The sequence below is a fragment of the Diuraphis noxia genome, unplaced genomic scaffold (assembly GCF_037042655.1).
Source record: "Diuraphis noxia isolate RWA-SAM2 unplaced genomic scaffold, SU_Dnox_SAM2 contig0003, whole genome shotgun sequence".
Taxonomy (NCBI): Eukaryota; Metazoa; Arthropoda; class Insecta; order Hemiptera; family Aphididae; genus Diuraphis; species Diuraphis noxia.
Window position 1 is genome coordinate 6,610,897 of NW_028301713.1, and position 15,433 is coordinate 6,626,329.

The following is a 15,433-nucleotide window of genomic DNA, read 5'->3' on the forward strand; positions in this document are numbered from 1 at the left end:
TACACGTACGCTCAATTGGTTACAATTTTTTTTTTTTTATACTTAAGTCTTAACTATAATAGTATACACTTTCTATTTGTGATCGATCTCATATTTTTTTATTTGTTGAACATGTTTTTTAGATTCTGAGCGAAGCGATGAATGTATTGATTTTACCATGATGTGTGTTTTTTTTTTTTTTTTTTTTTTTCTGTGTCTGTCATCACGTTTTAAGGCAATAAAAATGCTTCGATTTTTGACTTCAGTGCCTCGTTCGATCAGAAAGTGAATCTAGTTGGTACTTTGGGGGGTCAAAAGTAAAAAATTCTTAATACTTTTCTAAATAATTGAGAAAAACAAACTAAAAATTAAGGGAAAAACAGGAAATTTTACACACACTCATTTTTCGACAAAATCGATTTTGGTTTTTGGTGTAACTTTAAAACAAATGACCATAGATACATGAAATTTTCACCTAATGTTTATATAAGTATATTCTATCCACCATGCAATTTTCAAAAAATTTCAGCTTAAGTTGAACTATTCATAGGCATTTCAAATTTTCGATCATTATTAGTTTTTTTTTAATTAATAACGATAAAAATGTATTTGTTGTGCAGAAAAGCTTGAAAATTTAATACAAGGCTCTTAACATATTTTTACAATAGCAGTTGAAAAATAAAAGAAATTCATAGTCACAATTTTTTTTTATAAGCATTCAAAGTTTGAATTTTGACAAAATACGTAAAAATCACGAAAATTCACAAATTATTTTAAGCTAGAAATTCATAAAAAATTTTCTTTTTAAATCTAAGATTTAAAAATTTAATACAAGATTCCTTACAAGTTTTTCAATCTTTATCACAAATAAAAATTCCACCTGAAATTCAAATTAAATTTTTATGAGCATTTGAAATTTAAATTTTTACAACATTGGATTTTCACTTTTAGCGATTTCCTTATTTTGGTGTAACTCTAAAACAAATTACCGCAGATACTTTAAATTTTGACTGAATGTTTATATAGGCGTTTTATATATTTGATAAAATTTTCAAAATATTTAGACTTGTTTTGAGCTGTTTACTGACATTTTAATTTTTCAACTGTTTTAATTTTTTTTTCTATAAATATCAATAAATATTTATTTGTTCGGTAGAAAAGCTTAAAAATTTAATACAAGGCTTCTAACACATTGTAACAATAGAAGTTAAAAAATATTAAAAATTCGTAGGCACGATTTTTTTTTATAAGCATTTAAAGTTCAAATTTTGACTAAATACGTAAAAATTACGGCAATGTTCAAATTATCTTAGATAGAAATTCATAAAAGTTTTTCTTTTTAATTCTAAGATTTGAAAATTTAATACAAGGCTCCTAACATATTTCTACAATAGAAGTTGAAAAATAAAAGAAATACATAGTCACAATTTTTTTTTATAAGCATTCAAAGTTTGAATTTTTACAACATATTATGTAAAAATCACGAAAATTCGTAAATTATTTTATGCTAGAAATTCATAAAAAATTTTCCTTTTATATCTAAGATTTGAAAATTTATTACAAGGCTCATTATATATTTTTACAATAGCAATTGAAAATAAAATAAATATATAGTCAAAATTTTTTTTTTATAAGCATTTAAAGTTCAAATTTTGACTAAATACGTAAAAATTATGGCAATGTTCAAATTATCTTAGATAGAAATTTATAAAAGTTTTCCTTTTTAATTCTAAGCTTTGAAAATTTAATACAAGGCTCCTAACATATTTTTACAATAGCAGTGGCAAAATAAAAGGAATACATAGTCACAATTTTTTTTTTAAGCATTCAAAGTTTGATTTTTGACAACATATTATGTAAAAATCACGAAAATACAGAAATTATTTTAAGCTAGATATTCATAAAAATTTTTCTTTTTAAATCTAAGATTTGAAAATTTTTAATAATCTATAATATATCCTAGACAGATAAACCGTCTTCGCTCAGAATCGTTTTTTGTATACAATGATATAATATCATTGGATTCAAATTTAATTCCATCCATTACAGTAACCCACTTGTAACCTACTGTACAGCAGAGCGACATACACGACTTACCCGCTTTTTTTCAGATTGTTTTTTGCCATTTTTATCAATTTCAATTAAATATGTGACTGGATTTATTTTTCTTAAAATTGTGTAGGGACCCTCGATCATATCTATCCGAAAATTTATTGTTTCTAACATTAATCTTTAATAAAACTTTTTCTCCTACAAAAAAATCTTGTTCTCTTTTCCCTCTGTCTGCATAAATTTTTTGTTTATTAAACGCTTTCTTTAATATACCAGGTAATTTTTCACGGATTTAGTTTAATTTTTGTATTTCTATAATTGTGGAGTGATTTAAATTTGATGGAATAATTGCGATATCAAAAATTGAAACAGGCTCGTAGCCATGTACTAAATAAAATGGAGTATATCCCGTTGAATGGTGTATGGCAGTGTTATATGCATGCAATACGATTGGTAATACGTCAGTCCACTTTTCCTCTTCTGCAACGTATGGTGCTATCGTGTCTATAATTACCTGATTTTGTCTTTCTACTTGTCCCTGACTAGTTGGCCTATAAGCTATTCCTTCCCTCTTTTGGATTCCTAAAGCTAATAATAGTTGCGAAATTACTTTTGCTGTAAAATGTGTGCCATTGCCTGATCTTACTACTCTGGGTGGGCCATATGTTAGTATTAATTCTAACAAGAATTTCGTCGTTGATTTAGCGTCAGCGTTTTTGTATGATCTTGCAAAGCAAAATTTTGTTGTTCGGCATGTAGCAACTAATATGTATTTACAACCTCGTGACCCTAGCATAGGTCTTATATAATCAATATAAATCTTTTGGAAAGGTATACCATTTAAGATATTATTTGGTTGTAACATACCGGCCGCTGGCTGTTTATCTGGTTTACGTTTTTGACATTTTCTGCATGAAATTACATAATTTTTTATATCTTTTTGCATAGTAGGCCAATAGTATCGCGATCGTATTTTATTGAACACTTTATGAACACCTAAATGCGCACCAGACATTTTTTCATTATGAAAGTGCTCGATCACCTCTTTGATTAAGCTAGATGGCAATGCTATTACTAGTTTTGGCGTGTCTTTATAAATATCCCTATAATACATAAGCCTATCATCATCATTTATTACGTACGATTTCGCCTTCCTAACCCATTTTATTTCTGATGACTCAGGATTTTGAATTGCCCCAGTTATGTTTTGTAGAAAATCATCACGCGTTTGCAACAAATGTACATTAATAGGTTCTACCAATGATATGATATGCTGTGATGGCGTAAATATAGAAATTGTTATGTCGATTTCTGTGTCACAAAAAACGTATTTTATCATGTTTAAAATAATTAACCATTTTAATGTTTCTGAGTCGAAGGTGGTTTTGGGTATCGCTATTTTATTAATGTTATATGTACTAAAAAATATTTTTAACAACTTTAATGAGGTGAATAACGATTTGTATGACGATTTTCCATAAAATTTTGACTTTGTAACTAAATAGATTATAAACTGGCTCTTAAAATGTAAATAAGCAAGCTGACCGATTTTTTTGTTTTGTGCCTTTAATTCGCTTACGTGGTCATATTTATTTTTGAATTTAAGACTAATCCCATTTATTCATCTTAAAATCTTGTGAAACACAATGCACCAAGTGAAATGTTTCATCAAAATAATCGCTAAACAAGTCTTGATGGATTTGTTTAATATCGAAATTAAATGTAACTCCCTTGTCATTATTATGCATAAAATCATCGTATGAAATAGAATTGTATAATTTTTCCGTAGAATTAACATTTACCATATTTATATCAGACAATTCTGATTCTGTGTCATATTTAATTTGTGCTAACTCATCAAAACCTGTAGGGTGTCTTGATAGAAAATCCGCCGCCTTATTAAAAATACCTTGTTTATATATTACGTTAAATTCATATCCTATTAGTTTCGTTCTTATTCGATTTAATACATGTGAATCTGATTTTAATTTTTGAAGTCCTACCAAATTTTTGTGGTCTGTCCATACAGGTATTGTCTAAAATGGGTGCATCTAAAAAACAAGGCCGATGCCTCAAGTTCTAACGCTGAATAATTTGTTTGCGCTGGTAACAGTTTTTTTGCACCAAAAGACACCGGATGAATATTGCCATCATCATCCCTCTGCTGTAAGATTACCCCTAAACCAAATAAAGACGTATCCGTTACCAAAATAGTGTCAGCATCTTCGTTATAATGCATTAGTACTGGTGGTGCTATTAATTTATTTTTTAATTCATTAAACGCATTTTCATGATTTTTTTTCCATTTTATGCTGTCTTTTTTTGTTTTAAAATTACCTTTCGTTAACTCAGTTAAAGGAAAAGTGATTTTACTAAAATTTGGAATATACCGTCGAAAATAATTTGCCAATCCCAAAAAACTACGTAATTGATTTATGTTAGTCGGGGAGCTTACTTGTGTAATCACTTTTAGCCCTTCATCTGTTGGACGGATACCCTTTTTATCAATTATATTTCCTAGAATTTTTAACTCTGTGTACCCAAATTTACATTTTGACAATTTTAATTTTAAATTATATCGTTTAAATCTTTCCAGAGTTGATTCTAAAGAATATAAGTGATCATCAAATGTTTTTCCAAAACATGTGCAATCATCAATATAATTTACATTAATTTTATAATTTAGGTTTGTCATGATTTTATTCATAGCTTCCTGATATTTGCTTGGGCCATTGCAAATTCCCATCGGCATACGTTTAAATTGATATTTCCCGGTTGTAGTACAAAACGCTGTTAGCTCTTTAGCCTTTTCACTTAATTTAAGTTGATGAAAACCCGACATAGCGTACATACAAGAAAAAAATTCATTTCCCGCCAGACAGTCGTAAATACTTTAAATAACTGGAAGTGGAAAAGATTCTTTAATAGTTATATCATTTAGTTTTCTATAATCTAATACCATTCTATATTGTGCTGATGACTTTTCTTTCTTTGAACCTTGTGGTTTGCCTTTGGGCACTAAAAAAATTGGAAATGAGTATGGTGAATTCGATGGTTCAATTATTCCCGCTTTAAGCATTTCTTGTGTTTGTTCTTCAATTTCATCCCTCTCAAACTTACTTAATTTGAAATTCGAGAGATTAATTGGAATATTTTTGGTTAAAAAAATGTCTACTGGTTCAGTTTTTGAATCTCCCAAGTTCTACATAGATTTCGAGAACACAGATTCGTATTTTTGTAGCAAGGATAATAATTTACTTTTCTGTGATTCATTCAGATTTGGATTAATATCAAATTTAATGTTACTATTTACGTGGCGATCGTCAGGTAGATTCCTGTCAACTTTTTTAAATGTAGTATATGGTTTAGTATATTTCCTATCTTGGCTATGAATATTTGGATTGTTTAAATTGAATGAAATGTGTTTTACTTAACGCAAATCGGTCAATGGACAATTAGCTCGTTTCAGGTCGTTCTCATTATTTAGTACCTCGTTAATGGCTGCTAACATTTTCCTCTCCCTTAATAGGGCACGAGAAGTATGAAGAGAACGAAAATCATGCGTAAATGTAACTTGTGTCACTTCTAGGTTTGGATTATCATAATTTTTATCATAACATCCCGGTGTCCAATGATTATTTTCAAAAAAAACTACTAGAAATTTTCTACCTGGTTTATAAAACCCTAAACCTGCTGTTTTATTATGATTTTCGAAATTCGGACATATAATAATTAAATTATAATTTATTATAAAACTCAGCTATTGCTGATAAATCCTCACCCTCTAACCAAATTGGTTTTTCATGCAAATTTAAGTCAAGCAAATGAGATATTGTTTCCGCCGTTACATAAATATTTTCATGTGCGAGCATCACTGTCAACGCATAAATACCACAGAATCCATCTCCAGGGACCTCAATCAACTTATGGCTACACCTAACAATGCTACGTAACCTCGGCTGGATGATTAATAAATTCCTAAGTTTTTCAGTTTCAACGTTATCATCCTTATCTTTATTCAATAAAGGTTTATTAACTATTTTTTTTTAATTTTCAATTTAATATTTTCCGAAGTTATGCGGTTTTTATCGAACTCTAAAATAACTATCACCTGTTAAAATTATCTGTTTATTAACAAAATTAATTTTCGCTTGATACAATTTTAAGAAATCCGTGCCTATTAAACTAGGTCCTACTAAATTCTCAACTACCATGCATTATATAGGAAATTTAATATTTTCAAAAATAATAACGGTATTAATGATACCAAGTAGTTTTAAATTTGAGCCGTTTGCCGTAATTAGCTTTACGCAATCTATTGCTTTTGGAGTTATTCCTATAGGTAAATTGTCAGCATTAATTATAGACGCGGTGGCTCCTGTGTCTATTACAAAATTATATTCTATGTTATTAATTTTGCCTACTACTTCAAGTCTCTGACCTGGTTCAAATGCAGCCGGAAGCGAAGTAGGATTACACGTTGTTATGTATTTGTTTATTGTGTCGCCATTATTTTGTTGCTGTTCAGCAGTTATTACATTTTTATTTTTGAAATTATTTTGAATATTATGGTCACTCAATTTTGGTATTATATTTTCATTGAATAAACTACTTATATTATAATCGTCTAGGTTTTTTTCATTAGTATCGATTGTATTATGCCTATTGTTAAGTTTTAAGTATTTCACTTTCTGCGTGGTTTCATTATCTATATATTTCTTCGCAATTATTGATTCCAACACTTTTATATCGGAATTGATTTCGATTGTTTCGGTAGAATTTTTTTGTTGGTATAGAGGGAGCCTAACCACTCTCTCTCGCCTTACTAGTTTTTTTGATTATTATGATATGTTTTATTAGGATTAAATGTATTATTGTCAGGCATCTGACCAATAGCGTGCTGATTCATCACATTATTTACGTCTACATTTTGCCTATTACCATTTGTATTATGCGATGGAATTTGATAAATTTGGCCTACATAATGTTTGTTAGAATTCGCCCCTTGATTAGTATTATAAGCATTATTTTTATAATATTGCTGTGACAGACTTTTTTGGTTGGGAATATTCTTATATCTATTATTCCACTTTGGTTCCGTATAACTGTTATTATTATTAAAATTGTTTGGGGGATTATAATTTTTTTTTTGATTAAAGTAATTATTATTATTCATATTATATTGGTTTGGCATAATTCCGTTGTTTGCACTAAAGTTATTATTTGGATAAAACGTATGATTTGGGTGATAGCTCCGATTATTATAATAATTGTTCGGAATAAATGATTTATTTGCATTGTAATTTTGATTATTAAAATTGTTGTTATTATTGTATGGGCTGTAATTGCACATATTATTATTACTGAATGTATCGTTTGGATTATTTGATATGAACTATTCCCATGTATGTTATTAATAAATTTCTTTTTCTGGTTAACATTTCTATTACCATTGTTAAAACTATTTAATTTAGATTTCAAAAATGCATTTTCTTTTTTTAAGCTGTCAATATCTACCGAATTTATACTTTGGAAATCTGTATTCATCAATTTTGAATTTTCTATTTTCTTTAAATTAGTTTCCAAGTTGTCTAATGGGTCATTATTCATAATAGTTACTGTGTTATAGTATTCTGGTGTTAGTGCCTCTAATATTATGTCAATTTTCTCTGTCTCAGGAATGGTACAATTAGTTTGACTAATTAAATATAAAATATCCGCCAAGAATTCCAATATTGTTTCTGTCGATTTTAATTTTTTATTTCGTAATTTGTTTCTTAATATACGATTCCTAGCTGGTGAGCAAATTTTCCCTTAAATATTCGTTCTATTTCATCAAAAGTAGGATTTAAATTATCAATTGTTAAAGTTTTGTATAATTTATAAGCTAATTTTTTAAATACAGTGGCAAGTAAGTTAATTATATTTGCGGAGACCAATCATTAGCAGTAGCTACCACGTTAAAGTATTTAAAAAATTCTAAAACGCATTCATCACCCGAACCGTTAAAAATATTTGGGGCAAATTGTTGCGGTCTTGCCATTTTATTTTTTGACGTTAATGTATTTGTATTAACAATCGTTTTAATGTTAGAAAAAAGTTCGCTTTTGGTGTCTATTTTATCCTCTAATGACTGTAAACAATGGATATCCTGTGTATTGTTATTAATTATTTTTAAACCAGCATTCAAGTTAATACTTAGATTCACTTTTTCAGATTCAAGTTTTAAATTATCTGATTGCTCAATATTTTTAATTGGTGAAAGTGTTTGTTCTATGTTTATTAAAAGATCTTTTAACTGTTGGGCCACGTCCCCAGTTTCAACAGTATCGGTATTTTTGTTTTCTATATCCTAACCGCGGTGAATCTGGTTCACTATAAATTTTTTCGTAAAACTGTTTCTGACTTTTATCTAACTCTAATGATTGCTTATTTTCAGTAAAGGTAAGATCTACACTACTATCCTTAAAATAATCGTTATCTTCAGTATCAAGAAGTCCACCTCTAAAAGTTTTTATAGCCGATTTTGCGAGTTCTCTTAATTGAACAAGTGTTGATGATTCTTCACAATGTATGTTACAAAATTTTAAAAAAACCCACTACTTCCGATTTATCTACCAAAAGTATCCACGATACTGTTTTCTGAGATATTATGAATTCAAATTTTCTTTCTATTGGTGTTAGCGTATTAAATTCATCTTTACTTAAACATCTGACTTCGTATAATGTGCACAGAGTAAATTTTTTAACTAATTTAGCCGATACAGGTAACCTTCCAAATTTCGAATTTGCAAAAAAATCTCCCAAATTCCTATCATCAATCCGTCGTAATATGGTTATTAAATCCGCTGCATTTATTTCTGAATGAAATTGTTCGTTTAAAAATAATATATTTGATTTTGTTACCTTAGCAATCTGATTATTAATATTTCGTTTAATATAAAATTTGACATCCATATAGAATTATTGGGCCAATAACTTCACATAAGATTCACATAACAACCCAAAAATAATATCACAACACAAGGGGTGTACCTTAGAATCGAAATCTTTTCTGTAGTGAAAAATAAATTGTATTCCTCCCAAGAAAAAGATTGCACAAAAGATAACCCGGCGGATATGGTTTCGCGTGGCTGTTGTCCAGCGAAAATCGGTGAGTTAACCTTATGGTGGAAAGGACCTCTATGGCTGCATAAAGAGGATGCTGATTGGCCAAAGAAAAAAAATATTTATTGTCAAGCGGACGAAGCTTTATTGGAAGCTAGAACAGTATCGCACGTATTGTCTACTGTTAAGTACGATTTGTCGATTGTGGAAAAATACTCATCATTATTAAAACTACTACGTGTTATTGCATTATGCCGCAGATTTATGCATAATGCGTCGAAGAAAGAAAGGCTAAGTGGTGCACTTCAAGCGGGTGAAATAGATAAGGCTGAAAGTAGTATTATTAGGCTAGTACAGGCTAGTAGTTTTACGAGCGAGATCCAAGACTTATGCAAATCTAGCCAAGTAAGCCCTAAAAGTGTATTGCTGCGACTACGTCCATTTTTAGATAAAAATAATTTGATCCGGGTGAGTGGTCGCTTGGGAAATGCATCTACTCTAAATGAGTCGCAACAACATCCAATTATTTTGCCAGCGAAAGGGGTCTTCACCAAATTAATATTTATATACTGGCATGATAACTTAATGCATGGTGGCCAGCAAGCTGTCTTATCAGCTGTTCGTCAAAAATATTGGCCACTTAACGGACGAAATATTGCGCGTCACGTGGTACATCGGTGCGTAAAGTGTTTTAAATATAGACCTGCTGTTGTTAAACCTATTATGGGTGACCTACCAGAGGCTCGTGTACGGCCGGCACAGGCATTTAAAAAGACAGGCGTAGATTTTGCGGGTCCATTTATTATAAAGTCTAGCTTACGTCGAAATGCCCTTTTGAATAAAGCGTATGCGTGTCTATTTTTTGCTTTACTACTAAAGCAGGGCACATAGAACTGGTAGGTGACCTGACCACTCAAGCGTTTTTAAGTGCATTACAAAGGTTCTGTGATAGACGGGGATTTTGTACTGACATTTATTCCGATAACGCAACGAATTTCGTTGGCGCAAACCGTCAGCTACAAGAAATGCGAACACTTTTTCAATCTACGGAACATCAAGAGCGTATTCAAGACACATTGTCCAAATCTAGTATTCAATGGCACTAAGATACCGCCGCGATCTCCGCATTTCGGCGGCCTTTGGGAGGCGGCTGTGAAGTCGATAAAATCGCATTTATATCGGATGTTAGGCAATGCCTCACTCACCTTTGAGGAATTAATTACCATATTGATACGTGTAGAGGCAATTTTAAACTCACGGCTTTTAACTCCTTTATCCTCACATCCTTCCGACTTATCCGTTCTCACCCCCGGACGCTTTCTTATTGGTGACGCGCTAAATTTGCTACCCGACCGCGATGAAAGGGATTTCCCGACAAATCAGCTGTCAAGGTGGCGACGAGTTGTTCAATTCGCGCAACAACTATGGGCCCGGTGGACAAGGGATTACTTTACGCAGCTCCATGAAAGAACAAAATGGATGACTTCTAGTGTACCTAAACTCGAAGTTGGTACGGTCGTGCTAATTCGGGATGACAATGCACCTCCACTCAAATGGTCCATGGGCTGGGTAATCGAGGTCGTTCACGGTTCCAACGGACAAGTACGGGTGGCCAAGGTAAAAACTTGTAAAGGTGAGCTTTCTCGGGCCGTTCGTTATTTATGTCCACTTCCTTTCGAGGGCAATCAACCACCAACTCAAGCTTAAAAGAGGGACCCCCTGCATCATTATTTATGTACCTATTTATTATTTATTATGATTTTATTTGTTTTAATTTTAGCTAATCATACATGTTAAGTATTATATTTATTGAGATACTTGTAAGCATTTATTATATTTATGTATTATTAACCGTGTATCATAGCCGGTTGAATTTATTTTGTTGTATCTAGCGAACTCGAATACATTTAAATTCTATTATGCCATGATTTGATTTACAATGTTTCGATTATTATTATATATATTTTTTTTTCTTCTCGTTTTTCTTGTATACTAATTAGTATTAAATTTATTAACTGTTAAAACTTAATGTTCCAAGGTGGGCGGCATGTTCGGTGCACTATGTAATAATATTATATCACTATTGTAAATTGTTATCAAATTAATAGCACGGACACCGGACCGGTCTTCTTGGACAGTACCTTTTGTAGTCAGTCGCGTTAGTGCTGTGCTACGAGTGCACTGCCTCGCGTATTCGAGTTTCGTAAAATTAATAATTTTATTGATATTTGCATTAACTAAATAAAGTAACCCGAAAAAATAGTTTATTTGTTTTTATGAGTACCTTCCCGTAACATGAGCAAAACAACATAATTGAAAGTCATTATAATTATTGTCGCACTGCAAAATTATAGTATCCAAATTATCTTTATCATTGGATCGTTGACATTCATTTGATAAGACTAAAATAAAAATAAAATTCCTACTATTAAACCATGACTTTAAATATGTCAAATAAAACAATATAGCAGTGGTGTAGCAGTGAGTGCCCTTCTAACAGTTGCAATTTTCTTCAAATATGAGATTGAATAATTGTTCTGTATATTATTATAACTTAAAAATAACTAATAACACAATAATTATCAATTATAAAATAAGAATCAAGTAAGTCTATTGTAAATTATATTTATAGTAAAAGAAAAATAGGTACTCTTTTTATAATTATATACCTAAGTAGAAACATAAAAAAAATATTCAAATATACCTTGTTATCACTCTAATATAACTAATACAAGATAATGTATGGACACGATTTAAGATATACAGGTTACTCATTGACCCTATGCACATACACATGGAAAGTGGTGCGCTTAAATGTTGGATTTAAACAGCTGATCAACTATGCGAGAAAAGCTACTAACGCTCCAAGCGTGGATATGTATTTTTAATATTTTTTGTTTGCTATTATATTAACTTATGCGGAATCTTGTATTAAATTTTCAAGTTTTTTGTCCCAACAAATAAAGTTTTATTGACATTTATAGAATAAAAAACTAAAAATATTGAAAATTTCAAATGTCTATAAATAACTTAATAAGATTTGAAAATATTTGAAAATTTTATCGTGTGTAGAAAATGCCTGTATAAACATTCTGTGAAAAATGTCATGTTTCTACGGTAATTAGTTTTAGAGTTACACCAATATCTAAAATCGATTTTATCAAAATTTGATTTTGCGTAAAAATTCCCGTTTTTCGTTAATTTTTCTTGGTTTTTCCCGGTGCTTTTGAAAACTTTTGGGAATTTCAAAAAATTATCTCCTCAATAAAACAACTAGATTCACTTTCGAACCCAAAAAGCTACTGAAGTTGAAAATCGAATCATTATTTCGACAAGTTCTCTTGTACAAAGACACACAAAAAAAAAAACACACACAACATAGTAAATCAATACATTCTTCCAGTACGTGTATTACCCCGGTCCGATACACACGTGTGTTCCCGGTCTTCGCTTATCGCATTTCTTAGCTTCCGATAGCAGTAACACATACGTCGCATTACGCAACACACTGCAATTAAGAAGGTATGTTGTAATACTACGGCCCCACATAACCAAATAGGTAACAACAACCTCCTCCGCCTATATACACCAACCTCCATCATGGACAACTCTTATTCACTCACGCCACCCAATCCACAACTTAGCACACACAAAACATTCGCAGAAATAACAGCAATCTCATCTTTCCCGAAAAAAGACCAAGCAATTATCTTCAATACATTAAATGACATCCCACAAATCGAGTACATCAAAGCATTTAGCCAACTAACTTCGTCTAATAACATCAAATTTGCTTCGCGCATATCCAACAATATATTTTGTATTTACTTCGCCAGTAAGAGTATCGTCGATCACATTATCTCAAAACAATCGTATATAGTTATAAACAACACAGAAATCGCTTATCGTCGGCTCATCAACCCGGCAAAACGAATCATCATTTCCAATGTGCAGCCTTCTATACCGCATGACATAATTATAAAAGGTATTAACGATAATCTCATTAAAATATTATCTCCCATTACTTTTATGAAAGCCGGTTCCTCAAACGACGAGTACGGGCACATAGGCAGCTTTAGACGACAAGTATATTTACACCCCGATGATATCCATAAACTGCCGAGTTCATTATTAATTAATTACGATCAAACCGATTACCGCATATTCTTTTCGGATGACACCGTATTATGCTATATCTACAAACAAACTGGTCACACGTCAAACCACTGTAAAAAAGATTTTGATAATACGATTCTAACTAATGGCAATAACCACTCTACGTCGACATCCCAAGAAATCGTTATAGATACTAATTTACAAAATGAGTCAAATACCACGGATAAGGACAGTGCTAACATAGAACATAATATCGAACTTAATAATCTACAATGTACCAATAAGCGGATACACCCACAGGAATTATCTGATCACAAAAAAAGACCGATCTCATCATACACCAGTACCAGCGACACCGAAAATGCATCCATTACAGAGAGCCCTATTAACATAACAAGCAAAACCATCAAACTAATAATAGTAACCTCACAACAAAGCTATTAGAATCCCAAACCATCGGTAAAAAAGCAAATGTAGAAGTAACACACAATACACCACCTACACAAATTTATAACACTAAAATAATCAAACCTACCATCGAAAACCCCAAGACAAATCCTCAACCCGCTGCCAAAAAAATTAAACGCTCCAACTCCATAGAACAAATAGTAGCTAAACTAGACGAAACACTAGCCCCAGCTAAAACTGCCTTTGAAGGAATTCCCAACCCAAAAATAGACTTCCCTCAGCTCAAGTACATTATTGAAAACTCCCTCAGCGTGTATGATCCTTCCAATCTATTAAACCAATTTAACATAACGCCGATGGAAATGATTGAAATATTAGACACGATCCGGCCAAAAATAAAAATCGTTAGCATTAAAAACAGGCTCACGAGACTATGCAATTTGCTGCTTGAGTCACTCTGAAGACTCAATAGCTCTTTAATATAATGAAATCAAATAATCAAAAATCATTCTTCACAAAAAAAAAAAAAATCACCATTTATAAACACGAAAATGCAGACACAACCAAAACACATTATTCAATGGAACCTCAATGGTCTCCATAAAAATATCGATGAAATTAAACTTATAATAAACTTACATCAACCTATCGCAATATATCTTCAAGAAACTAATCTCAAATCTTACGAATCTACGCCTAATATAAACAACTACCAATATGCATTTAAAAACCGTAGAGGCTGTCTGAGGGCAAGTGGCGGTGTTTGCACACTCATTAATAGCTCATTCCATTGGGAGGAAATCCATTCAAACATAGAAGCTGTAGCAATATCAATCACACTTGAAACAAAAACCACCATCTGTAATATCTACATTCCAAATCAATTCAATTTTACACTTATTTATTTAGAGAATATTATCAAACAATTACCACGACCCTTTATAATTGTCGGAGATTTTAACAGCCACAGTCTCACATGGGGTTCATATAAAACTGACCCTAGAGGAAAAATCATAGAAGAATTATTAGAACAAGATAACATTGTAATACTTAATAACAACGAGCAAACCAGAATAAATCCCTCCAATTGAACCCTCTCAGCTATCGATGTTACGTTCTCCACACCTACCATAGCACAAAGATTACATTGGCAAGTATTAAATGAAATTTATAACAGTGATCATCTTCCAATCTCTATACAATTAATTTCTATTGCATATCAAACGAACTACTCTACAATAAAATGGAACCTCAAAAAACCTGACTGGCCTCTATTCTCAAACCTTCTCGAAACGTAAACCAATTCATCTGAATTCACGGATGACGATATAGATATCGAAAAAGTAGTATCCAAATTCACCAAGATCATCATAGAGACTGCAGAACAAACAATCTGATACTTAAGACCTAGCTCCAAAAAACTCCAGTCCCGTGGTGTAACAATGAAATAAAACAATATATATCACGAAAAAATAAAGCACTGAAAACATTTATAAATACCAGATCTCGAGGACCACATTAAATTAAAAGAACTCAGAGCTAAAACAAAATTCTTGGTCAAAAGCAACAAAACCCTAACCATAGCGAAACTTTAACTCTAAAATAGGCGCTCAGACTGACCCCCACATAATGTGGAACAAAATCCGCTCATTACAGGGACGGAAAAAAGACATAAATATACCGTGTGTTCAATTTTAAAGGTAACAGGAAATATTTCGATCGTGTGACCTTGAATTTGATTCGGGGTTTTTATACTGCATATAGGACTTAT

At 31.4% G+C, this 15,433-nt stretch overlaps 1 protein-coding gene and 1 pseudogene across 1 annotated transcript; one reads left to right on the plus strand and one right to left on the minus strand.

The window, feature by feature from the left end:
* Nucleotides 1-4,924: 4,924 nt before the first annotated feature.
* On the minus strand, nucleotides 4,925-8,988 carry LOC149056623 (uncharacterized; annotated as a pseudogene).
* Nucleotides 8,989-9,150: 162 nt separating this feature from the next.
* LOC107169697 (uncharacterized) lies at nucleotides 9,151-10,845 on the plus strand. The gene is made up of 2 exons (XM_015519527.2): nucleotides 9,151-9,931; nucleotides 10,079-10,845. The coding sequence occupies exons 1-2, from the start codon at nucleotides 9,151-9,153 to the stop codon at nucleotides 10,843-10,845; spliced, it is 1,548 nt and encodes a 515-aa protein (XP_015375013.2).
* The last annotated feature ends 4,588 nt before the right edge of the window (nucleotides 10,846-15,433 follow it).